At 40.8% G+C, this 27,916-nt stretch overlaps 1 protein-coding gene across 1 annotated transcript; it reads right to left on the reverse strand.

Annotated features, from left to right (window-relative positions):
* Positions 1-10,142: 10,142 nt before the first annotated feature.
* mrpl1 (mitochondrial ribosomal protein L1) lies at positions 10,143-23,356 on the reverse strand. Its single transcript, XM_084054751.1, has 9 exons — positions 23,192-23,356; positions 18,409-18,517; positions 16,755-17,022; positions 15,989-16,072; positions 14,995-15,066; positions 13,908-14,019; positions 13,344-13,444; positions 12,838-12,919; positions 10,143-10,310 (listed from the first exon to the last, which is right to left on the reverse strand). The coding sequence occupies exons 1-9, from the start codon at positions 23,286-23,288 to the stop codon at positions 10,204-10,206; spliced, it is 1,032 nt and encodes a 343-aa protein (XP_083910877.1). The 5' UTR covers positions 23,289-23,356; the 3' UTR covers positions 10,143-10,203.
* Between the last annotated feature and the right edge of the window lie 4,560 nt (positions 23,357-27,916).

A 27,916-nucleotide genomic window follows, 5' to 3' on the forward strand; every position in this document is an offset into this window, starting at 1 on the left:
TGGGGGAAAACAGCTATTGTATATCAACGCTGCCATCTGGTGTTCATTTATAATATTATGCCATTTTAGTACAATCATTCACGGGATCACTCCATTAGTGGAATGTGTCAAACAGCAAACTAGTATCAAGTAGCATATTAGCAGTGGTGCATTTCAATAGGCTCTACGCACAGCAGCCATATTTGAAAGAAATTGGGCCTCTTCCTTACTTCTTTCACAGGTGTTACCCAATGATACTAATGAAGGCTCTGTTCCATTCTGGTCAAACAGAGTCAGGGTTCTGATATATTGTGCATGTTGTCTCACTGGAAACACTCTCAGGGTTCCTTGAGGGGGTTCCAAATGCGCCCTTATGGGTGTGTAACTCTGAGAGTGTACAAATGGAACCAAATGGACCCTTACGGGTCCATTTGGTTCCATTTGTACACTCTCAGAGTTGTGGAGGTCCTTGAAATTACGTTGTGAGAACCACTGTGCTACACTAACGGAGCCTTCATTAGTACCATTGGTAACACCTGTAACGGAAGTAAGGAAGGGGCCCAAAGTGTTTGGCACAATCAGAACGCATGCCCCTCCTGCTATGCAAAACCAGTTGTCAGAGTACCTGTTTGTACCCGTTGTCAGCTACTTCTTGCAGTGCCTTCTAGGAAGGCTGTAAAGTACTGCGTACTTTTAGGTTGGCTGTTTCTTTTTAGCGGTGCCAACCGCTCTAAGCTTGACTTTGTTTCCGTGTCCGTCCGTCCGTCCGTCCGTCCGTCCGTCCGTCCGTCCGTATGAGCGCGGGATGAGCACGGCAAAGAAGCAAACAGCTATAACTTCAGTTTGCAGCATGCCACCAAGTCCAAATTTGGTATGTGGACTTAGACCACCAATAGGGACGAGCATGAATTGATGACGTTATCAAAGAGGGGTCCAGGGACCCCCAGCGCCCGTATGAGCACGGGATGAGCACGGGATTTTAAACAGCTATAACTCCAGTTTGCAGCACGCCACCAAGTCCACATTTGGTATGTGGACTTAGACCACCAATAGGCACGAGCATGAATTGCTGAAGTTATCAAAGAGGGGTCCAGAGACCCCCAGCGCCCGTATGAGCACGGGATGAGCACGGGATTTTAAACAGCTATAACTCCAGTTTGCAGCATGCCACCAAGCCCACATTTGGTATGTGGACTTAGACCACCAATAGGCACGAGCATGAATCGATGAAGTTATCAAAGAGGGGTCCAGGGACCCCCAGCGCCCGTATGAGCACGGGATGAGCACGGGATTTTAAACAGCTATAACTCCAGTTTGCAGCATGCTACCAAGTCCACATTTGGTATGTGGACTTAGACCACCAATAGGGACCAGCATGAATTGCTGAAGTCCCGCCCCCTCTGTCTTCCCATTGGCTGGGCTTTAAACAGCCATCATTCCAGTTTGCAGCATGCTACCAAGTACAAATTTGGTAAGTGGACTCAGACCACCAATAGGGACGAACTGAAATGAGTTAAGGCCCGCCCCAAAGGCACCGCTTCCTTCACACAGGGTGTGATTTTATTTCTTCCCTAAAATGCAATTGAGCCACACTTCTGCTCTCACACTAGTCGTTTTTCTTGGCTTCCCCCTCCGCTCGACTATTTGATACATCTTGTATGGGTGTATAGGAGTAAAAGTATTGAGATCTGGTTCCTCAGTCATTTCTATTTTTGTTTAAATTAAGAAATGTTCTTCTTTTACTTTTGACTTTTTTACTCTTACTTGCATAACATTTTGACCGAGCTACTTTTACTTGTAGTGGAGTAAATTTGACCAGGAGTATATGTACTCTTACTCAAGTACTGGGGTTGAGTTCTTTGTCCACCTCTGGACATCATGGCATCAGGGATCTCCATCCATACTACATGGGATAAAACAGACAGACAGACATGCAGACACACAAGACACACACACACATACATAGTTCTCTATATATGCTCATATAAGGGCATATACGTAATTAACATACTCTATGCCCATATGCGTATCTTTACAGTTTTGTTGTGTTTTATAGTTTTATGTCCTTAGCTTATAATATGTATTTCATGATTGTGTGCAGCAATTTGGTAACCCTGTGTTTTTAAAATAGAGTAGAATATAAAAAAGTGGATTGGATTGGATAGTCCTGTATACTGTATAATCTTTACTCGAGGAAACAGTAATAGCGGAACATGTAAGGACTGATGTCACATGCTCCGACAAAGTTTGAGTTTGACAGCATCACCCTAAACCATAACCAAAGCTTCCTCCATTCCAAAGCCTCACTCCAGTGTACGACAGGTTAATGAATAGTGCAGTGAATATTAACAAGAGTGTTGATATCATGCATTTGCAAATGATACTACTTTTATCTGGAGCTGCTTGGACATGTTCCCATGCAAGTAAGTATTCAGTTTATTTCCGATTTCAAAACAGTGCAAATCAATCAACAAAATAATTAATTTATTCAAAAGTATTATGTTTCAGGCACTCATGTGGGAGGCTTAAGCTTTGGGTGCTTTGACTCCAGTGATACTAGAATTGAAGGGACTCTCGATGATGATATGGTATGTTATGCTGACTTCCAGAGAGGAAAGATAGTGTGGGATCACCGGATCCCATCTGATCACCAGGTCAACTTGCCTTATGGGTTAGCATTGTATTTCAGAGTAGAGTGCAAACACAGATTTGTGAGTTGGGAAAAATGCAGAAAAGCCTTAAGAAAGGTCAGAGGTAAGTGTCATTTTTGAATCAACATTGTTACAAGAGACACTGCTTCTTTCATAACAACTATAAAAAATAACAAGTGTGGAGAGGACATTGCTTTCTTTCAAATGTAGAATTGTACCTCTTATAAATGTTAAATACTTTGCTGGGTGTTTTAGTTGTGGTGTATATTTATGTATGCATGGACCCGAGCAAAACAATTTTCCCGTGTGGATAATAAAGACATCTAATCGAATCAAATTTTATCAGACTTAATTTTACCCTTCAACTTAAAACAACTGGCTATCCACAGGTTTTGTAGCAATTTGTAAATTGGGTGTTAAATTACATAGAACAAGATCTTTATATGTATTTGGCCCCCATTTATGAAATAATGTCTCACCTTCTCTATGAGCAAAGCAATGATGATCCTGAGGACTTAATGATCAAAGTTGACAAGTAACCCAGGATGTAATTTTCTTCTTTTGATCACAGAACCTGACATAAGTGAGAGCAGCTCTGGTCCAACTGTCTTCTGTGGAGTTGGTCTGGTTCTGGGACTTCAAGGCATCGCTACTGGAACATTCTTCTTTGTTAGAGAAAAGTTTCAGTAAAGAGACATTTCTAATGTCCTTCCATGTTTGTGATAGGGCTTTCACGACTAGAGATTTTTACTGGTCGACTAATTTGACCCAGTGGTAGTCGACTAGTCGATTTTGCCATTGTTTTAATGCCATTATTATTATTATCCTCCTGCCTTTATTTTTATGCCGTTTTAAGGGAAGCGCTTCTGGCACAGAAGCACAGCTTCTCCAAGGATCAAGGAAAAAATCAACTCCAAGGATCCTCAAAAGGGGGTTATTGCCCAATAATATGCTATTATTGGGCATACTTTTGACCCTCTTTTGATACAAATAAAGGCAGGAGGATAATAATAACAGTAATGGGCCATTGCTATGGCATTAAAACAATGATATTCGACTAGTACCAACAAGGTCGACTAGTCGAGTACTTGATGAAAGCCCTAGTTTGTGAGTGATTAAAATATTGCATTCAGTAATATTGGAAACTTGTTTAGATTACAAACTGAGGTTCACATGGACAAAAGACCTTGCCACCCCTTTGCAACTTTTGAAGTTTCAATGTTTTGTGTAAATGACAAGAAAACTTAGTGTAGCCTTTTAATGCTATCATCTACAGCAAAATGATGATGATAAGACTTGAGAAAAAAATTGCAATGTAATTGTCTTTTGTCTTTTCACAATGCATGCATACTTTGAATAATAATATTAATAATAAAAGGGTTAGGCTTTTTGTTAACTAAGTCCCTTTGTATTTTTATTTATTTTTATATTTTTTGGCTAAAGAACAATGTGGGAGAGGAACTACCATGTTTTTCTCTTTTTATATTTTTTCACCTTTTTGGCCATGGAACATTGAATATTTTCTATTACACCTGCCTCAGTGAAATGTATAAAGGTGCAGGCAGCCTTTATTTGAGGAAGTTGGCTTCATTTAATAGGCAAAAAAACATTTGAGCAATGCTTTTATCAGTATAAGACTACCGGTTCATGTCGTGTATTTTCATTAGCTATTACAATAATTATTTTGATTTCAATACTCTGTCTTTTCTTAACGGTTTACGCTGATGAATATTATCATGGGGATGTTTTTTTTATTTTTATTTTTTTTATAAAAGGTGATGATGCAATGGATGGAGAGTACATCATAACGGAATATCTTAACGGGAATCTATTGACATCCTACAACAGCACAACGGGAAAATGGATAGCACACACAGATTGTGCAAAATCTCGCGTGGAATAGGGATATTTATGATGCAAAAGGGAAAGAATTTGAGAAGAACTTGTTAGTCTCTAACATACCATTGGCCAAGATTTTTTGGGGTAAAAGGGAGAATCTTTATCCTACTAATTAAGCAAAGTTCATGTGTTCAGCTGTTCATGCACATCAGTGTATGTTCTTGTGTGTTTGTGAAAGCTTTAAGGTGTATTTCTCTTCAACAAGTCTGTCTTTGGGATCATGTGTGCATGTGCAGTAGGTTACAATGCTAGTCAATAAGGTATTACGTGTAAGTGATGTATTTTGCAACAATGAGGGAGAGGAACTACCATTTTCCCTCTTTTTATTTGTGTTCACCTTTTTGGTCATAGAACACTGAATATATTGTATTACACCTGTCTCAGTGAAATGTATAAAGGTGCAGGCAGCCTTTATTTGAGGAAGTTGACTTCATTTAATAGGCGAAAAAACATTTGAGCAATGCTTTTATCAGTACAAGACTACCGGTTCATGTCATGTCTTTTCATGAACTATTACAATGATCATTTTGATTTCAATACTCTGTCTTTTCTTAACGGTTTTCTCCGATGAATATTATCATAGCCATGGGTTTTTTACTTTCAAAGGTGATGATGCAACGGATGGAGAGTACATCCTAACGGAATATCTTAATGGGAATCTATTGGCATCCTACAACAGCACAACGGAAACATGGACAGCACACACAGATTGTGCAAAATCTCGTGTGGATCAAGAGTTGAATCCGGATCTTCATTCTAGAGAATTTGAGAAGAACATTGCAGTCTATAACATACCACGGGCCAAGATTGTTTTTGGTAAAAGGGAGAAACTTGATCCTACGTATTAAGCAAAGTTCATGTGTTCAGCTGTTCATGCACATCAGTGTATGTTCTCGTGTGTTTGTGAAAGCTTGAATGTGTATTTCTCTTCAACAAGTCTGTCTTTGGGATCATGTGTGTGCATGTACAGTAGGTTACAATGCTGGTCAATAAGTGTAAGTGATATCTTTCGGTTAAAACAAAACTTTTCTTTGTGAAAAAGTTAACGCTGATAGTAATGACTGTTATACAATAGTTACTATCAGAAATATAGAGCTTTAACTTTTTCACAAAGAAACTATTTGTTTTAACAAACTGAACTATATCATAGCGTTAACAGGGGTCTCCCCGTCTCTACAGCTCTTTAATAAACAGAAAATATATGTTCAGGTGGGTTGACCATTTCATCCAGTCAGGAAAGAGAACCCATTTATCAGCTTCAATTTTAGTGTTCCAGTTCCAATTGTAGTTGTTCTTTGTGTCATCACTTCCAATTTCACTTGTTCAATTCAATTCAATTCAGTTTTATTATAGTGTCAAATCACAACAAGTTGTCTCAAGACACTTTACATGTAGAGAAGAGACCCGACAATCCCACCCTGAACAAGCAATTTGTTTATGTTTATCCCAGTGTTGATTTTGACAGCAAATTTTGATTTAGTTTTACTCATAGTCTTTTGAATCAAACTCCATTTAGTTTTAGTCATATTTTAGTCATTTGAAATGGTTTAGTCTTAGTCTAGTTTTAGTCGACTAAATAGCATAAGATTTTAGTCGACTAAATCTACAGTTGATTTAAATCGACTAAAATGTATTTTGGCGGTGCCTTGATGGCGTCATGATGGCTGATTTTACACTTGGTTGCATGCTGAAAATAGTAGATCTACAAGCTCACAACATCTGCTATTTTCAGAGCGCAACCAAACATAAAATCAGTGGAAAAAAGTAGTTGACAAACTTTTTTTGTCAGTTTTAGTCGACGAAATCAACACTGGTTTATCCTGTGTTAGATCTCTCCCCTGATTCGATAAAATTGGTGTACCAACATGAAAATGCAACAATTTACAATGTACTAAAGAGCAGGGAGACTCATGTTAATGAACAGACACCCTATAGCAATGATTATTATCAGTATATAGAGCTATTTAATCGTTATCTTAACAAACAATATCACACCATCTTTAGACACAAAAGCTCATAGTTATGTTGATGTATTGATATTATATTCCAGGTGAACTAAGGGCTAAACCCAACATCACATTGAAATCAGTGAAGCTGGCCAGTGGCAAACATCCATCCATGCTTGTGTGCAGTGCGTACGACTTTTACCCTAAACAAATCCTGGTCACGTGGCTGAGAGACGGCCGGGAGATCACTTCAGGTCTCAGTTCATCTGCGGTGTTGACCAGTGGAGATTTGCATTATCAGTTCCATTCCTTCCTGGAGTACACTCCGACATCAGGAGAGACGATCGCCTGTGTGGTGGAGCACCCCACCCTCACTGAGCCAATGTTTCAACCCTGGGGTAAGAGCGTATGACGCACATGAGGATGTGTGCAGAATGCAGGCCTACAACTATCAATTATTATGTTTGTGATTATTTAATTACCTTTTTGATTAATTGAATATTCAAGAAGCACGTTAAGATAATAAAATATAAATTATATACAGTAAATATATGTATATAGTTGTTTTTTCACCTCACCCAGGCAGGGCAACGGACGCATTTCAACCTAATAGGTCTTCATAAGCGACAACGCTGAGGAAGACCTGTTAGGTTGAAACGCGTTTGTTGCCCTGCCTGGATGAGGTCAATAAAAAAAGGACATTTATTGAGTGCTGGGCTGCTGGCTGTCTCCTTCTTCAATCTCATGATATTGTTGAGCCGTGGCGTGCACCTTGAGACAATTATTTAATTGGGAGTGTTGTGGGCATCCTCTCTTTTCTCTCAGACGCCTCCTTGCCTAAGTCAGAGAGGATGAAAGTAATCGTAGGAGCAACTGGTCTGCTGCTTGGCTTGGCGTTCGTGACAGCTGGCTTGATCTACTACAAGATTAAACCTGCTGCACAGCTCCCTCTGCCTCAAGGTAAACACACTGCAAAAGAGCTACAGTGGTGGAAAGTAACTACGTCCATTTACTCAAGTATTGCACTTATTTTGAGGTACTTTGATTCAGGTCCAGTGGGAACCAGCAGGTACTTATATGCACCATGCAGCGCTGTTTTTTCCTAAATGTAAAGAAATTAAGAAATATGCTTTGAAAAATGTTTGGATATAATGTAAAGTACAGTATATATGACTTGAACATGCACAGTACATCATTATCAGACCTAAATTTACCCTTCAATTGCTTGTTTATCCCCGAAATGACTGGATATCACAGGTTTTGCAGCAATTGTAGTAGTATTGGACTGTAAAAAAAACCATATGTTTTTGTATTTCATTTATGAAATAAATGTAAATATAAAGTCAAATATAAAATGTAGAATACAAAATAAATATATGTATTTTTTTTTAATGGAGCCCGCTGCCTAGAAATACCATTTTTTAATATTTACTATAATACTTCTCTAACCTAGCGGCAACTACTGTACTTTTTTTTCCACTCCTCTACAATTATTTTAAAACATTATTTGTAACTTTGTAGATTTTAGATTATTACAAAACACCTTAACCATTAAGCCCCATTTACGCAATCCATTAGAAAATAGCTGATCTACAAGCTCACAACGTATTGCAATGTGACGCATTGTGAGCATTCTGGTCTGCATAATGTGCAGTACTTTTACTTTCGGTACTTTAAGTATACATTGATGCCAAAACGTCTGTACTTCTACTTAAGTAAAATGTTGAATACAGGACGTTTACTTAGAACAGAGTATTTATACATTGTGGTATTACTACTTCTACTCAATTAAAAAAGTACTTCTTCCACCACTGCTAGCAAGATATCTAATAGTGTTAAACATTTATGATTGCAATTATACTCTTTTTATGACCATTTCTGCAGGTCAGGTGGTGGTTCCTGCTCTGACACACCTCACTGCGATGGTTGAGGCGTCTGAAGAAACAGCATAAGACAATACAAGAGGGGTGTTTGCTAAAAACATGTCAAACATCCACTAATATATATAAGATTCTTTATTTAGGTCCAGGACCTGTAATTGTGCGAACAGTTTTTAAGACTTCTGGTGAAATGATAGCATTGATAGCCGATCAACTAGTTTCATCAACTATCTACTGCAGGGGTGGGCAACTTTGATGATGGTGAGGGCCACTATATTTCCACACTCACTCTAGAGGGCCACATTGCATACTGTATACTGTCGGGCAGACACGTCCGTATTTCTCTTAAATTAATGCCGTACTTACTTCGACATTCTTTGTCACACAAAAGTAGAAAAAATAGCCGATCTACAAGCTCAAAACGCGTCGCAGCGTGACGTGTTTTGAGCTTGTAGACCTGCTATTTTTGAATTGGAATCCTGAAAAGTAACATTTTCATTTCAAATGCATTTAGTTATACTTATGTTAGCTTGATGAACTTAAATACGAACACATTGGACATAAAAAAGACAATAGAATTTTAATACTAGTCATTAAGCTACTAACATAGACTGAAGTAATTAAAGCGGGTCATGTTTGCATGTTTGGAATTGTAACAGCTGAAATCAATAATATATCAGTATTCCAATATTAACCTGCGGGCCGCATTAAGTGAAGGTGGGGCCCGCATGTGGCACATCACATATGCGCAGAACAGAGGGAAAGTCCTATGTGGGGACAAATGATCTCTGAGGCGAGCCCGAGCTTGCAACTTCGGTACTGTGTACCGTCGTCCTGATGACAAAAGGTGCTATTGACTGTTTGGCAGGTGTGTTCTATCACTATTAATAGCTTTCCTCTTTCTAAGTACCTGAACCCGGGTCTCATACATCGATATATACTGTACTTGTCCATACTCTCAAGTTGTATCCAAGCTCTCTTACTGTTTGTTTGTTCATGCTATAGTCACTCAATGCCTATTTTAGATGTTTTTATTATTATAAATTTCTTTATATATATATATTTTTATAATTTCTATTGATGTCTCTATGAGAGTTGCTGTAACACCTTAATTTCCCCTCAGGATGAATAAATTACCTACCTACCTACCTACCTACCAATCAACTCAAACAGAAGCAGTGTACAATAAGGAGTAATAACTCAACAAAAGATTGCTTGTCTGTCATAACAAAAAAAAAAAAATATTTGGTGGTCACTGTGCTGTTGTGTTATCTGTGTTTTGCTGTACTGAATTAAACTGAAGAGTGATGTGAAGTGATGTGTCTGTCTAAATGCCACTAGGTTAAACTCCGTTAATAAACATGACGTTTGGACATTGACATTATTTGAAGTGAAGCCCACAAGATGGTCACATATTTCACCAATTTCACAGTAACACCACCATGTTGGAGGACGGAGGCAGCAGAAATTTGAGTTTTGGAAAGCAATTTTGGGTCATGGATGGGATGGCCGACTTGGAAGGATTTTAAGGCAGTGGTTCTCCAACTCTTTAGCGTCAAGAACCCCCAAATTTAAATATATTTGGCCGTGGACCCCCAGCTAAAAAAAATCTAAATTATTCCAACATTTCCATTTCTGAATAGCCGAAGTATAAAATAAGGTTAAAGAGGTTAAAGTGATTTTGATGCTCCTTTGAGAACCACTGTTTTAAAGCATCAATGAATAAGAAGACTAATTAGGAATTATTGCTAAATTACAAACTGGTTGGCGAGACACGGCCACATTAATTATTACTTTATTTTACTTTATGCAACAGTTATACAAAATAGCACATACGGACACGTTGATTTAATTGTCAATTTCTGGTGGTGGCGGCGGCGGTAAGACATCTTCACTTTTGAACCAAAGACCTTCACTGGTTTGACTTGAAATGATGGCCCTCTCTATGAAATGCCCTGGAGAGAGAGAGAGAGAGAGAGAGAGGGAAGAGGGGACAGATAAATAGAGAGGACGAGAGGGAGAGTGTGAGAGAGAGTGAGCAAGGGAGAGAGAGAAAAGGAGAGGGACGGACAGAGGGGGCGAGAGAGAGAGGGTGAGAGAGGGAGGGAGGGAAAGAAAGAGAAAGACATAGCGAGTGAGAGAGACACAAAGAGAGAGAGAGAGAGAGGGGAAGAAAGAGAAAAAGAGAGAGGTGAGAGGAGAGAATTGGCTGTTATTTCCAGACAGGTGTAGTGTTGAGAAACATCTTCAAACAAATTGTGTGAATGTGATGAAATAATGTGTGGGTCCAGTCACATGCACCTGTCCACTACATCAAAGTCGTCTATTCTTTCATGTGTACACACACCACCTTTATCTGCTGGAAAAAGTGAAGCCCGATCCATACTTGGTCTGCAATTCTTGTCGTGCGACGGAGCATAAATTAGGCTTGAGAGGCAACAAGGTACCGTAGTAATGTATGATTATATAGAGATAGACGTTATATCTAGGGCTATAGGCATTTATTATTTTCTTAGCGATTATTCTATCAATCCCTTTTCTAAAAAATCGAAAAGCTTTTTCATCTGAATTTATAGTCATTTTTTATATCAACCAATTGGAGCGATCGACTAAATCGATTAGTCAGATAGCCACTTATGGTCATACAATGGTCATACAATGGTGCCACAGAAAAATAGCTAATCTACAAGCCCACAAGGCATTACGTGTTATTTTAACCAATCTGCATTGGTTGTTGGTTGGTTGATGTATAATTGCAATATTATTGCATAAGTTTGCTAACGCAATTCAAGCTGCAATCGGAACTTTTTTTAATTAATAAAACATTATTTTAACCTATTTGTAGAGTAGAGTATGTTTATACAATATAACAACACGTGCAGCGACAGTAGTTGGAGGTGGTCTCCGTACTCTTCCATTGAGACATTTAGACCCTGGTGTCTGGTAGGACACCAATACAGTAGTACTGCCTTAAGCTCATAAGTGCAATATCTCCCCTGGCCAAGCACGGATTCCGTCTCGTCAGAGCACGGTAGAAGATAGGTCATCCCAGGCGGGAGACCTGGGTTCAATTCCCAGGTAGGACATAAATCTTGCGTATGGCAGCTTCAAATGAACACAGAGGATTTCACGGTGCAGAGCTTACGGTGCAACATTTCTTGGCATAGAATTAGAGAGGGGTGAAGGAAAAAACCCAGGTGTCGTTTGCTTTGTCTTGTGTGCCTTCATCCCCCAAAAATCCTCTGTGGCCTATTAAGATGACACAGCTGGAGCGGAGGACTGACTGAGCTACTTCAAAGCAGCCGCCGTACCGCGAACGATGCACGCCAGAAACGAACACCAAAAGGAACCTGTAATTGCACTCTGTGTTGCTGTGCGAGTGTCCTTGTCTGTTCTTGCTTCGTTTTTCAGCTGTGTTTTGCGTGAGTTGCGAGCGGGCCACTGCTTCCCAGGGAAAATCACCACTTTTGGGTGATGGTGTTTGCAGAAGCCCAGGCGCTGCAAGCTGGCTCTTGTTTTACTTGGAAGCCTGAGTTATAATTAATGAAGTTGCGTGCGGGTGTCGCGCACCAAAAATTGCAGATCTACAAGCTCTTGTAGATCGGCAGAAGCTGTAGGCTTTATGTACCACTAGGCTATTTAATATAAAGATTTCTATCTGGTATACGTCTCATTATGTTCATATTTAGCCACACTAATAGAGACAGATTGTTGTTGTAGACTATATTTATAACTGTACCTCAGAACAACATGCAAATCCCGGGCAGGCCAAGCATGACCCTAAATCTCCTTTGGTTTCTGGTAGTTTATATTATATTTAACACTTATATTTATCCCAGTTTGTTACTACCTGATCCGTTTACTCCATACCTACCAACATTAGAATGGGAAAAATAGGGAGGTATCTGCAAATGGCCCATCAACGACCTCACCCCCATATAACCCTTTATATTAATCTGTAGTATATTACAGGTAAATACAAGGATTATGACACTGTCATTTCATGACCATAGGTGAGAGTAGGAAAAGAAGATTGACCGGGTAGATTGAGAGCTTTGCCTTCTGGCGCAGCTCTCTTTTCAGTAACTCAGCTAAAAAGAGGGATTGTGGAAGCCCTGAGGTGTGACTTGCTACAACGGTAAATAAATAAGTTCCAGTTGGAGCAGGGCTGGACTTATGTGGGAGCCAGTGCTCCCATGAAAGAATTCACATCTGTGGGCGTCACTAATTATACATTACCTTCGTCACAAACAATGCATCTTTTAATGTAAGTTAGGAGACACATGTTTTCCAAAAGAACTACCGATAACCGCAGCATTATTCTCTTGTGGATGGCATTATGGCTGCAGTATGGCTTCACCTATCTATTTATGCATGTGTCTGTCTGTCTGTCTGTTATTCCACCACTAATGTTAGTTATTTTAGAGACCCACACAAAGCTCAGATGTGAACACAACACTTTCTGGCTGGTGGTGAACATACCGAAACTGGCCGGTCGATGGTTGCACACGTCTATCACGACGGTCTGCAGGTTATCAAAGATCTGCTCTCTGGACATGTCCAGCTGGAACAGACAGAAAACAAGCAATGCTTTGTTAACCACAGTGCCACAGTGCAACATGAATGAATTATTCATGTATTACATTGTATGTTTGTGCTGTATATTTTATTTGTGTTACTTTATTGTGTCTCGTGATTCACTAATGAATGACTGATTCCTAATATTCTGGTGGACATGATTAGCACACCGCAGCCATTCAAAAGTCAACTTGAAGATGAACTGTTCAACAGTTACAGATGACCACCTTGTGGCCTCTTTGAGACTTGCAACCAGCAGATACCAACCTGACTTAAACCATTATGAGCCCTAGCCTCCCTACTCTGGGCATTTCAAAATACATTAACATTTGGCAAAAAATAGGCCAACATTTGGTGAAAATGGCCAACAAGCTCACGAGGCGTCTATTTTTGAAGGTATTCGGACGTACCGTGCCTATCTGCGTTACCACGTAGCAGTCCCTCTCTACCAGGTACTCGTGACCTGATGTGAACAACGCCATCATCTTGGGAATGTTGATCCCTACAGAGCCTGTAAGTGACAGAGAGAGGAAGAGACAGCATGGTTAGCAGCTTGACTAGTTCAGTGGTTCTCAACCAAGGACCCTCAGTTTGATTATGCATTTATCTCTGGGACCCCAATCTAGCTTGTAAAATCGCATCTGTGTTGTTTTAGATTTGAGCAATAACCACTATTTTATACTTTGGCTATTCAAAAATAGCAGATCTACAAGCTCAAAAATCGTGAAAATGTGTGTATTCTATTTTTAAAGCGAATATTATGAACTCAAATCTTTGCTTCTGGAGGTCACTGGAATACAATATTTTACAAATGTTTGCTTAAAAAAATATATATTCAAAGATTATCAAAAATGGTCATGTTTTTTTTTATATAAGTATAAAATAATGGTTAAAGTGGTTAGAATCTGAAATGCTTTCCTGGTTAATCAGAATGGAGAGACACACAAGGACAGGTGTACTGCTACAGTATGTACCTCTTTTGCTCTTAGGAAACTTCTTGCGCAGTTTGTTTTTCAGCGGCAGCAGCTTAGGAAGCATTTCTGGCACCGCCACGTAGAAGTCTGCTGTGATTTCATCGTCTAAGATCTGGGGGAGAACACCGAGAAGAAGACATGCAGGACATTAAAGCTCTATTATGTTTATTTTATTTTGTATAAAATGTTATGTTTTTGTCAGAGGTGGTTGCATTTGGTCTCCATGCTCTTCTATTGAGACATTTAGATTCTGTGTCTAGGTTGGACACAACCTTTGACATGATCCCGTTTCTGGTTTGACAACATTTTTTTTAAGTCAAATAGAATTTCTCCCCAGAGCAAGCAGGCAGGCTCTATTAGCTCAGTGGTAAAAAAAAAAAAAAAGCAGTTCAGCACTTGGACAGGAGAAAGTTGGCCTTCTGGTAAAAATACATTTTGTATGATAAATATAATTGCACCCGAGTTTTGAACCTAGTTTTTTATCAATTACACACCCCAGTTTTTGTTGCATTCCTAAGCCAATAATTTGATTACCGCCTCCTACCGGAGACACAAAGGAGACTATTTGTGTCTCCTACCGGAAATACACACGGTCATCAATTTATTGGCTTAGGAATGCGACATGAATTCAAGGCTTCATGGGGTGTGTAATTGATAGAAAGTACCGGTAAGTAATTTTTTGGGTGAAATATACCTTAAAGTGATTATCAACCTTTTTAATTTTAAAGACCCCCAGTTTGATATGAGTTGTTAGACCACAGACCCCCATTTGATAAAAACAAATATATATCTCTGGGACCCCAATTTACACTGTAAAATCTTCAGTGTTTATTTAGCTCTGAGAGTTACAGACCCGTAAGGGTCCATTTGGTTCGTAACTATCAATCATTTAGCTGGGGACCCCAAGTTGAGAACCAGTGGTGTAGGGGAAAGACGACAGAACTATCCATTTGGTTCCGTTTGTACACTCCGAGTTAAACTAACACTGAGGATTTGACTGTGTACAGGTGTGTATGCAGCTATGGACAAGAACATGTTCAGCCACTAGATGGCGATCTAAGACAATATATGGTTGTTGTGACTTCACCTGCTGTACAAGCTCAGCTCCTCCGACAGCAACAGCTCCACTCTCCTGGGCCACTTTGACTTGATCAGGATTCTACCAAGAAAAACAATTACATTTCAAGTATATTTCTAACAAATTTACACAAAAAACACTACACTACAGAACATTTAACTCTGAAAGATTACAAATGGAACCAATTTGTACACACACAGTTACAAATGGATACATTAACATGATTGTATACATCCTGAATATAACAAACCTTTCGGTAAGACTGTATATTAAGGTCTGGTCTACAACGCATTATAAGCACATTTATAATGCATTACAATGCATTTATAAGGCATTATAGAGTACCGAAGTCCTGACTTCCTCTCCTGTGCCGGGGAAGTAATTTCTCTATGGAGAATAACATTGGGTCATCTTAGAATCGTCTCATATAAGAATTGTGGTTCAAAAATAAACAAGCTGTCCCTGCGCTATTGGCAGGGAGGTGGCTCTGTATCGTTTATGATAGTCAGTCACTTATATTTGATACAGTCTGTTCTGTTTCTGGCGAACATTTAACTAATTCGGCGGCAGTGACATTGCGTTTTCTCGCCATCAGTTGATGCTTCATATCCATATGAGTCAAACGGCCAGGATCGTTTGTTTATTTTTAGAACACAGTTCTAATTTGACGCGATATAGGTCTATGGGAATTCTGAAAGGGGGGAAAAAAGCGACCCAGGTAGAATGCGTAAATTACGTCAGACTTCGCTGCTCTATAACACTTGTTGTAAATGTTTATAATTATGCATAACAGTATTATAAGTGCTGGTCATAAGGCATCATAAGTTCAGCGGAACAGCACATTATAATTACCATAACTTAGTCAGTTATAAAGTGTCTTTCAGTAAAGTGTTACCTGGCAAAATGTGAAAACAATATTCCAATATTACATGAAATACTTGTCTATGACATTAAAAGGCAGTGACAGAAACGGATGAACACAGCCAAGTACAAAGACCGTTACCTCTGTGAAAACTATAACTTTGTTTGTTTCTTTCTTGATGGGGTGTGGTAAGTGCACAGTGCTGACGAAGGCATCAACTTTTTTCTGAAAGACAATAAAATAAGACACATCAAGTCAGGTATGGTGAAGCTGATAGGAAGTAGCGCAAAATACCACAATGCATCACTCACTGCCAACGATTAGGCCCGTCTCAATTATTTAAAGAATCAGGGAAAGAACTAAGAATCAAGAGAATGTATTTGTCACTAGTCAAAGAAGTAGTGAAATGCTAGTGTGACAAGGTGACAAAAGAGTAAAAGGTTAATTGCTTAAAGTCTGGTTTTATCGAATGTGCAAAAGGCATAATAACGCAAACTGATATATTTGCATATACACTAGTATACATTGTGCATTAACATGGGCAATCTATGGGATTAATTAGAGATTAAATGCCGATCTTTTGTAATCGTATTTGCTCTGCTCAAGCACCTGCTGTCCAGCAGGCATAGGATGGAGCTCCCTGTGGTACACTAGCTGAACACAGGGACTCGCACAGTCTTCTTTGCGTAAAGTAAAGAGAACAGAACATTTCTTATGCAAACTGCCACTAGGCTTATGTACTGTAGAATACCGCTAGCATTCCACGTTAGCCTAGTGACAGAGTGCATGAGAACTTTGGTGCTGATTGGTCCAGCAGTTAGCGAGGATAACCTAACCCTCCGGACAGGACAGACACACAGACGAATGGCTACCCGTTTCAGAGTCACGCCGCAAACACAAACATCACCTTCTTTTCTAGTTTCATGTCCAGCCTGAGATCGGCGTAGACGGGCTGGTCGAGGGGAGTGAAGTCCAACGTTTGGAAGCTCTTGAGCATGTCGATGGCCACGGTGGCGTCGTACAAGTCTCTGGGGTAGAATCTCCTCACGTACACGTCGTCTACGGGAAACCACGCCGTCTTACCAAACGGCTTGTGTCTGTCTTTGTCGTCGATCACCCTCTTCTCTTTCTTCACCTCCTTCTCCGGTTCCTCTTTCTTGCCTTTTCTCGCTGTCCTGCAAAAGGGAAAATCACCAGAGTAAAAGGTCCTTACGACACCAGCAGGGTTTACTTTGTCATTCATTTGCTTTAATTTAAAGGTAGGGTAAGTGATTTACTTTGGTTAAAATAAGTGTTAAATAGCTCTATATTCTGATAGTACTATAGAGCGTTTGTTCAGTGAAACGAGTCTCCCATGTCTCTCCAGCTCTTTATTAACACATTGTGTGCCAGAGGTTTATTAAAATATTATACGTTCAGTGCCTGCATATCTTCCATCCACTTACGCTGATACGTTTCGTGCTGTAGAAGCCCCGACGCGGAAGTGCATGTAAACAAACAAGCGTGCGTGCGAGACGGCGGAGGGTCCCGACTAACGCCTGGAACATTAATATTTTCTAGTGATCGCCGATCGAAAACGGCTCACTTCCACCACGTTAAAAAGAAATGGAGATATTAAGCTTTTAGTCAAGGAGTTAACATTGGAGCGGCCGACCGGAAGGATTTTTGACATGGATCCATATCCGGCCTCTCCTTCTCAGAGACTCCTTGGATGATCCCAAAGTTTCGATAGAGCGCCCCACGTGGGCCCCACGTATAAAAGAAAAATGGGCCAAAAACGGTCCGGACCGTTTATGGCACATGACGCATGGATTCTCAAAAACGGTCTGGACCGTTTTTGGCACACAATGTGTTAAACAGAAAATGCATTTTCAGTGCTCTCTCCTGATTGGCTTAAATGTTATCACCTACCTGAAAATGTACTATATTCTGTTTACTAAAGAGCTGGAGAGACCCCTGTGACCGAACAAACGCTCTGTAGCAATGATTACTATCAGAATATAGTACTTTAACCTTTTTAACAACAAAAATAAAAATAACAAAATATCACTTACCCTACCTTTAAACTGTTGTTTGTGTCATGAGTACATGATCCACAAAGAATATTATGCAACGATAAAGGGACGTGATTTTCTTTTCAAAGCAAGATCAATTCATTACCTCCAATAAAAGAGCAAATTAATAGTTTGGTGTTTTCTGATCATTTATTCATGACACTCCCGGTGTGTGTGGATCTTTTAAAGGTGCAATCTGGAACTTATTTTAAAGAATAAAGCCTTATTTTGACCAGTCTGTATGGTAGAATAAGAGTATGTTAACCACATGAACCCCAGCATCCCTATTCTGGGAGCAAACATTTGGCGAAGATAGCCAAATGCAGGTCCAGTGTGTCTTTGCGATACAAATGCATGGCAGAAAAGAGCTGGCAGCTCAAATATGCTTTCTGTGGACATGGCCCCTTATGGTGTTCTGTCCCTGAATGGATCATATTGACTGCATAACCGTGAACTCAGTGATTGTTTTGGGATACTTTTAGTAAAAAGGAGGAATGGTAGACTCACTTGACAGCAGCGAAGGTCCTCGTGGGGACACACCTTGCCACCATCTGTGGGACAACTACACTGGTGGGACCACCAGCACTCACCAGCCGCCTCTGACATCCCCCTAAGACTGGACAACAGGCAAATACAATAATCTTATTTAATAAACCAATGGCAGTCAACAAGGCGAGTATCAGCCAAAACCGACATATCTGTTCCGTTTCAGACATGCCCAAATATGGAGTCTCAGTCAGTGTATGACGTCAGTACCATGACATCATATTCGGGTTGCCATGGTTACTCAGTATGTCAGAGTGAGTGCGAGTCCACGTTGTCATGGTTACCACTGTTGCCACAGTACATGGACTCCATATTTGGACATGGCTGACAGACACGGCACTCCATATTTGGAGTGACAGCATCATCGTCATGACAAGGCCAGCAGTATAAAAGCTGTGTAAGTGTCAATAGACAGGCGGATCCATCTACACCCTCCAAGTGTCGACTTAAACGCCACATCGGTAGAGAACGCAGAACCAAGATGAAAGGTTTGGAATTCGGCCTCAGATTGATCAGCGGGATCGTGTTTGTCCTTAGAGGCATCCTCATGGCGGGTATGTGCATGACGTTGTTTGAATCCTCCAGGCAGGGAATCCCCGGTCAAATCGGGGATGCGCAACTGGAGCGGTTCCTGAGCAATGACCATGACCAATGCATTTGTCGAGCGTCTATACGAACACAATTGCCCTGTGTTCGGGGTGGGGAGGGGCAGGGAGGGTGATATTTGTCATTGCACGTACTCCTTCCTACTGGCTCAGGGCGGCACCTGTCAGCAGGGACTCCAGGGAGTGTTGGGCGGGAGAAGTAGGATGGAAGGCTGGCTCTTCAACAAGGGGTCCGGGACCCCTAGGGGGTCCTCAGAGTTACTACAGGGGGTCCGCCAAATCTTTGTATGATATGATTTTTTTTTACTTTAACCACTTGAACCCTAGCATCCCTTTTCTGAGGAGAACTTTAGCCAAAAATAGCAGATCTACAAGCTTACACCGCCTCGCGCTATTTTTGGCAAAGAGTTATAGGTGTAGAGGGAACAAGACCAGGACACCTGGTTCTGCCAGACCCAGAATAAATACCCAGTACTTTATAAGATCACGTCACGCCGGACTTCGCATGACGTGTCTGTCCCTTTTATACAGCATCACGCTACAAACGTCATGCGCGTCAAAAAAAGACCGGGGACATCACGCTACAAACGTCATGCGCGTCAAAAAAAGACCGGGGACATCACGCTACAAACGTCATGCGCGTCAAAAAAAGACCGGGGACATCACGCTACAAACGTCATGCGAGTCAAAAAAAGACCGGGGACATCACGCTACAAACGTCATGCGCGTCAAAAAAAGACCGGGGACATCACGCTACAAACGTCATGCGAGTCAAAAAAAGACCGGGGACATCACGCTACAAACGTCATGCGAGTCAAAAAAAGACCGGGGACATCACGCTACAAACGTCATGCGAGTCAAAAAAAGACCGGGGACATCACGCTACAAACGTCATGCGAGTCAAAAAAAGACCGGGGACATCACGCTACAAACGTCATGTGAGTCAAAAAAAAGACCCTGGGTCTGGCAAAAAAAGAGCAGGAAAAGTATATTTGAACAAGACCAGGAGACCTGGTTCTGCCAGACCCAGGCTAAGCCGGACTTCACATGACGTGTCAGCCTGTGTCTATGCCCATGTATGGACGAAAGGGGGACAGACTTTTCTGGCTGTGACCTAAGGACAAAGGGGACAAAACCTGTTTTTTGCCCATGTATGGAGAAAACAGGTACAAAACATGCCCATGTATGGACGAAAGGGGGACAGACTTTTCTGGCTGGGACCTAAGGACAAAGGGGGCATGCCCATGTATGGAGAAAACAGGTACAGAGCCTCATGTAAGCCCTTGGGTCTGGCAAACACAATTGTATACAATATAGAGGGGGTCCCTGCTTCATCTCTCTCTCAGCTAGGGGGTCCTTGGCCTGAAAACGTTGAAGACCCCTGCTCCAATACGTCCTCCCAGTGGGAGTGAGTCAGTACTAGGATACAACAGCAGTGACAACACACATACATGTGTGTGAGGGGAGGCATCAATTTGCACAACGACTAATAAAAAGCAAAGAAAATCCAAATAAAAAATACGATGCAGGTTTATGCTGCTCCTGTTCTTTGAATAAGTGTTGGTGGTGTTAACACATCCACCGCCCAGAACGTAGTCCTACGGTCCGTTAAATCCAACGGTTAAGCGCCAAAACCGTAGTCACTACGTTGCGGGCGTTTTCCCATGTTGAATCGATCAGGTGCCGATTCCGTTTTTTTCGTGCACTTCCGGTTTCGGAGGGGGCGGACCGGAAACGAAATAATACTGGTTCCGTTTTTTGTCCCGCCTCCGTTTCCTGTCTAGCGATCAACTTTGGAAGCGTTTATCTCAGCTTGTAGTTTTCCTCACCGCATCCACCAGTCTAACGTTCTCGCCTGTAACTTCAAAATGGAGGATCGGATCGGGTCGCGGTCTTCAGCGCTTTGTTCCGTCGGGTCCCGTGTTTGTGTCGAACCAAATGAACGCGGATTTTAAACGGATTTAGCGGGGACTATGGCGAAATCAAAACAACAACAAAAAAACAAAAAGAGCTTGGCACTACGTTGTACGTTCTGAGATTAGCCCTCGGCGGTGGATGTGTTAATAGCAGAGGGGTGACTGGAGACTGCTCCATATTTGCATAAAACAAACAGCGACTTGGAAAAACGTTCCCCTCTCAATGTTTCCCAAGTGGTGGGGGTCTGACGTTGATCAGGTGTGTGAACTCACACCTGGATCACAGTGCAGCCAACATGATTATTACAATTTAGGCATTTAGCAGACGATCTTAACCCTTTAAGACCGGGAACGCATCTGTGTGTCATTTTAGGATTTCTTTGGCTATTCAAAAATAGCAGATATACAAGCTCATAGCTTGTATATCTGCTATTCTTTTAAAAAGTGTTATTTTTTTTTGCAAATCTTTGAATATGTAGATTATTTTTTAAGCAAAATATTTGGGGGTCCTTTGACAAGAGAACATTTGAGAACCACTGATATTTTAGCAGCATACGTTTTTTTCAAAAAACTGTTAGAATTTAGAAGACATTTGTACAATCCCCCAGAAGCAAAGATTTGAGTTAAAAAAGTTTGCTTTAAAAATGATATTTTTGAATAGCCAAATCAATATAAAAATGACAGATTCTTAGAGATAGTAATCTAGGATCATAGGTAAACCAAGAACCTTAGGTATGCTCTCACTGAAGGAAGTTGACATGCGTTGACACTAGTGCTGCTGTGAATGTCATCCTGTCACAAAGAATGCGGTAGCTCATAGAAAATAGGAGATTAAATGCATGTTATCAAAATGCATTGAGTGTGCCGTGTAAGAATATGCAGTACATTTAATGTATGGAATATCAGTCATTCTAGGACTACGGCTGTCTATTATGTAACTGGCCTTTCCAAATGCCTAATAAAATAAATTATAAAATGTGTGCCACGTTTATATTCCACACATATATATATATATATATATATATATATATATATATATATATATATATATGGTGTGTAAGAATATTCATTGATCCAAACATTTAGTCTAGTGGTTTTCAACCTTTTTCGTGTCAAGGACCCCCAAATTGACACATAGCCCACGGACCCCCATTTGAAAAGATTTGCCAGGGACTCAACCAATTTACACTGTATCATCATCATTAGTGTTCATTTAACTCTGAGAGTGTACCCGTTAGGGTCCATTTGGTTCCATTTGTACACTCTCAGAGTTACAGACACATAAGGGTCCATTTGGTGCCTAACTATTACTTAGGCTGGGGACCCCCTGGAACCCCCTCAAGGACCGACCACTGGTTGAGAACCACGGATCTAGTCTGTTAATAAACGTTGTTTCGTTTTGGTACTTTAAGCACATTTTCATGCCAATACTTGTACTTTTACTCTAGTCAATTTTAAATTTCTGACTCTTACTTGAGTTGTAACAGAGTATTTCTACATAGCAGAATTGATACTTTTACTTTAAGTGAAAAATGTGAGTACTTTTCCCCACCACTGTGCTAAATCAATATAAATGCACAAACGTTTTCTTTAGTTTAGCACCAGACATGTAGTGGAACAAAAACAGGGCAAAAATACACCCTGAAGTCTCAGGATAAAACATTGCACTCAGAATGAGGGCAAAGAATAGGCTCTATGCACAACAGCCATATTGGACAGAAATTGGGCCCCTTCCTTGCTTCCTTCACAGGTGTTACCAATGACACTAATGAAGGCTCTGTTCCATTTAGTGTAGCACAGTGGTTCTCAAACTTTTTCATTTCAAGGACCCCCATAACTCTGAGAGTGCACACAAATGGAACCAAATCGACCCGGGAGGGTCCATTTGGTTCCATTTGTACACTCTCAGAGTTACACCCTCTCAAGGAACCATGAGGGTCCCTGGACCACACTTTGGGACCCACTAGTATTTCTAGTGAGCCAACATGCACAATATCAGCACCCTGACTCTGTTTGACCAGAATGGAACAGAGCCTTCATTAGTATCAGTAGCTGCTGTGAATAGAGCCTATTGTGTCTCTTGCCTTGTCAAAAAGAACTGACCTACAAGCAGCAAAGCGTCGTACAGCTAGACTTGACATTAAGCGACACCCTCGCATGATGACAGAGTATATATAATAAATGTATGGATAATGTCCTGAAATACAAACATAAACAACTGACCTTTCAACAACATGGTCCTCGAGCAAGCCGCCATGTTTGTTTGCACAATGACCTGGTACACGCGCTCCGTGTAGAAACGACGACGTGAAAAAAACATCCGTTCCGCTCCTATGGTTCCGCCCTACGACTACGAGACAACTGTAGACTGACAAATACACACACACACACACACACACACGCACGCACGCGCGCGCGTTTTCAGATATAAACTATGATATAATGAAACATACATTAACCACTTTAGCCCTATTTTATACCTAGGCTATTTGAAAATAGCTTATCAACAAGCTCACAAAGACACAGTGTGAGCTTGTAGATCTGCTATTTTCAAATATTTAGTACTTTTACTATATTTAGTACTTATATACTTTGATGCCAATACTTTTGTACTTTTATTCAAGTACATTTTGAATTCAGGACTTTTACTTGTAACAGAGTATTTTTATGTTGCAGTATTGGTACTTTTACTTAAGTAAAAAAATTGAGTACTTTTTCCACCACTGCACACCACTACACACACACACACACACACACACACACACACACACACACACACACACACACACACACACACACACACACACACACACACACACACAGATATATTATGCACAAACCACCAGTATGCATACTCCTTCACAGGTGCAATGATGCTAATGAAGGCTCTGTTCCATTTAGTGAGGCAGCACAGTGGTTCTCAAACTTTTTTTTAAATTTCAAGGACCCCCATAACTCTGAGAGAGTACAATTATGGAACCAAATGGACTCGTAAGGGACCATTTGGAAATTGGAACCCCCACAAGGAACCATGAGAGCACATGGGGAAAAGTCCCTGGACCTAGCCCTGAAACATGACTGTCATCATGTGAACCATGGCTACCCTGCCTGGACCACACTTTGAGACCCACTGGTGTAGCAGAGTGTTTCCAGTGAGCCAACATGCACCGGAATGGAACAGAGCCTTAATTAGAATCATTGGTCACACCTGTGAAGGAAGGGGCCCAAAGTTTTTCCAATATGGCTGCTGTGCATAGAGCTCAATATTGCCTTATCACAAATTATCAACCGTCATATGTTTGTGGCAAAGGATGTGGACTAGAGAGCATATTAAAAGGACACATGAGGAGTGTTGAAAAATCTTCATACATTTTCAAACAATAAAAAACAACAATCTACATATTATGTAAACAAATTAATAAAAAGAGGGACAACGTCAACATGTTTAATAATAGGCAATAAATGCAACACCATGAATGGCAAATACTTTATTAGTCAAACATTTAAACAGTGCGTAGTATGTACAGCCAGACATTATAGTCCTTGGGCCAAACCCCAAAATCTCACATATCGCTACCACCTGGGATGGCAAATTCTAGTTGGGATTTTTTTATTCCTATACATCCCTAGATATTATTTTTGTATGATAGACCTTCCTGAGGCCCAGCTAAATTGGGGTTATCAGCTGCTAAAGTTACCACCCCCCATTGAAAAATGGCATTTTAGACACATGTGCATATCTTGGTATTGGCTCACGTTCAGGGCATATTACAATGTTTTATATTTTATGTTTGGTATCATTTTTAAGGGGACACTTTGAGCTTTCATTCGAGCCCTTTGGTGACTATGTATGATAAGTACAGTGGTCACTGGAGCTCTTCAAACCTTTAATAACCTTTTTTTTCTCACAATTTCCGCCTAAACCATATATTTTCTTTTAGTTCTGTGGTATCAAGAAACATCAGAGACACAAAACACAACAACTGGAATACTGACATGACCCTAAGGATTCAGGAAATGTATAATTTACCCATAGTATTTCATTCTGGGGTGGTAATTTTCAGCCTTATCTTAAACAAGCACTTTTTATGAGAAATAGACCGGTCAATAGGCATATAAGAAAGAGTACCACTAAACCTCCCTAAACATTGATACAAAAGGGTTTTCAATTGATTCTGGTACCTTTAGGCATGCTTGAGAACATCCCAAATATCCAGGAAAATATACTTAGCAGAAAGGCATAATTTTCAAGATGCCATCCAAGATGGTCATGCAGTTCTGGGCAAGAACCATGCAGTGTTTTGCATTCAGTACAAATATGTAATTTCTGCCTATTGTAAAAAGGAGACCACTTCTAGGAGAGGAGACTGCATCTATAGCTGTATGAGACCACTGTACTGTATCTAGAAACCACTGTACTGTACTGAATATATTGGAAGTGGTCTGTAGACCACTCTACTGCATCTGTAGACCACTGTAGTGCATCTGTAGACCACTCTACTGCATCTGTAGACCACTCTAGTGCATCTGTAAACCACTCTTACTGCATCTGTAGACCACTCTTAGTGCATCTGTAGACCACTCTACTGCATCTGTAGACCCCTCTACTGCATCTGTAGACCACTCTACTGCATCTGTAGACCACTGTAGTGCATCTGTAGACCCCTCTACTGCATCTGTAGACCACTCTACTGCATCTGTAGACCACTGTAGTGCATCTGTAGACCCCTCTACTGCATCTGTAGATCACTCTAGTGCAGACCACCACACTGTATCTATTGCTATCTGAGACCACTTTACTGTATCTAGAGACCACTGTATTGTGTATATATACCACTGTACTGCATCTATAGCTATATGAGACCACTGTATTGCATCTAGACCACTGTGCTGCATCTATATCCCACTGTACTGAATCTATAAACCACTGTACTGCATATATAGACCATTGTACTGCATCTAAAGACCACTGTACTGCATCTATAGACTAGCTACTGTATCTATAGACTGCTGTACTGTATCGATAGACCACTGTAGTGCATCTGTGTAGACCATGTAGTGCATCTGTAGACCCCTGTCGTGATCTGTAGACCCCTCTAGTGTGTCTGTAGACTACTGTCTTGATCTGTAGACATCTCTGGACACTGATACTACATCTGTAGACCCCTCTACTGCATCTGTAGACCACTCTAGTGCATCTGTAGACCACTCTAGTGCATCTGTAGACCACTCTACTGCATCTGTAGACCACTATACTGCATCTGTAGACCCCTCTACTGCATCTGTAGACCCCTATACTGCATCTGTAGACCCCTCTACTGCATCTGTAGACCCCTATACTGCATCTGTAGACCCCTATACTGCATCTGTAGACCCCTATACTGCATCTGTAGACCACTGTAGTGCATCTGTAGACCACTCTACTGCATCTGTAGACCCCTCTACTGCATCTGTAGACCACTCTAGTGCATCTGTAGACCCCTCTACTGCATCTGTAGACCACTCTACTGCATCTGTAGACCACTGTAGTGCATCTGTAGACCCCTCTACTGCATCTGTAGACCACTCTAGTGCATCTGTAGACCCCTCTACTGCATCTGTAGACCCCTCTACTGCATCTGTAGACCACTCTACTGCATCTGTAGACCACTGTAGTGCATCTGTAGACCACTCTACTGCATCTGTAGATCACTCTACTGCATCTGTAGATCACTCTAGTGCATCTGTAGATCACTGTACTGCATCTACCGAGCCTTTGTGGCGACATAGTCATGTTAAATGTGCTTTATATATACATGTTTAAAGCTGTGTTGAGTTGAGATGCAGTATAGTGGTCTATAGATACAGTACAGTGGTCAATGTATGTGGTCTATAAATGCAGTACAATGGTCTATACATGCAGTACAGTAGTTTATAGATTCAGTACAGTGGGATTGGATGCAGCACAGTGGTTTATAGATTCAGTACAGTGGGATATAGATGCAGCACAGTGGTCTAGATGCAATACAGTGGTCTCATATATGCAGTACAGTGGTCTCATGTAGCAATAGATGCAGTACAGTGGTATATATACAATACAGTGGTCTCTAGATACAGTAAAGTGGTCTCATATAGCAATAGATACAGTGCGGTGGTATATATACAATACAGTGGTCTCTAGATACATTAAAGTGGTCTCATATAGCAATAGATACAGTGTGGTGGTCTAGATACAGTACAGTGGTTTCTAGATACAGTACAGTGGTCTCATACAGCTATAGATGCAGTCTCCTCTCCTAGAAGTGGTCTCCTTTTTACAATAGGCAGAAATTACATATTTGTACCGCATGCAAAACACTGCATGGTTCTTGCCCAGAACTGCATGAGATAGGCATACATTTGGCATGTCTGTACAGGAGAGGCTTGTAGGTATCCATGTAACCCATTTTCATTCACATATATTGAGGTGACAGCTCAAGGGACCATTTGGAAAATGGTGATGGTCGTTTTTCCCTCGCCAAAATGTTGTCTTAACTTTGAATCATTAGGTATTTAGCCCCCTTCCCGACAAGGTAGCATGACAAGGTTGGTCCCATTGGAAACCTGAGGTTGTCTGGAATCAAATGGTATCTCTATCTTTGGGCTACGTCTAAATTTGAGTGTTCCACAGTCTCCGAAAGACAGTCTCGCCGGCGTTCCAGCCAGCCATCCCGCAGGTCTCATAGGGTTAATAAAACATTGAAAAAAACACACTTGGGACCACTTTTTTTCTTGGGATCATCAAAATCCCAATATTAGAGGTCCTATGGATGCCAAAAATCAAAACTAGAAAAAGAAATAAGCAGTCGAGCGTGGACCCCTCCTAGGGCCTCTACTACTTCAGCTTTGATTCCTGAAAAAACTGCTCCACCACCAAATAGGCCACACCCACTTCATCAACTACTTTAATTGGACACAGGTTTGTTTAAT

Source organism: Gymnoscopelus microlampas (genome assembly GCF_963454915.1).
Source record: "Gymnoscopelus microlampas genome assembly, chromosome: 4".
NCBI lineage: Eukaryota > Metazoa > Chordata > Actinopteri > Myctophiformes > Myctophidae > Gymnoscopelus > Gymnoscopelus microlampas.

Coding starts and splice junctions, on each gene's coding strand:
- mrpl1 (XM_084054751.1), bottom strand. CDS start 23,288: ATGTTTTTTTCACGTCGTCGTTTCTACACGGAGCGCGTGTACCAGGTC. Junction 15,067..15,988: donor AAGTTATAGTTTTCACAGAG/GTAACGGTCTTT, acceptor TTTTCTTGGTAG/AATCCTGATCAAGTCAAAGT. Junction 12,920..13,343: donor TGGTAACGCAGATAGGCACG/GTACGTCCGAAT, acceptor TGTCTGTTCCAG/CTGGACATGTCCAGAGAGCA.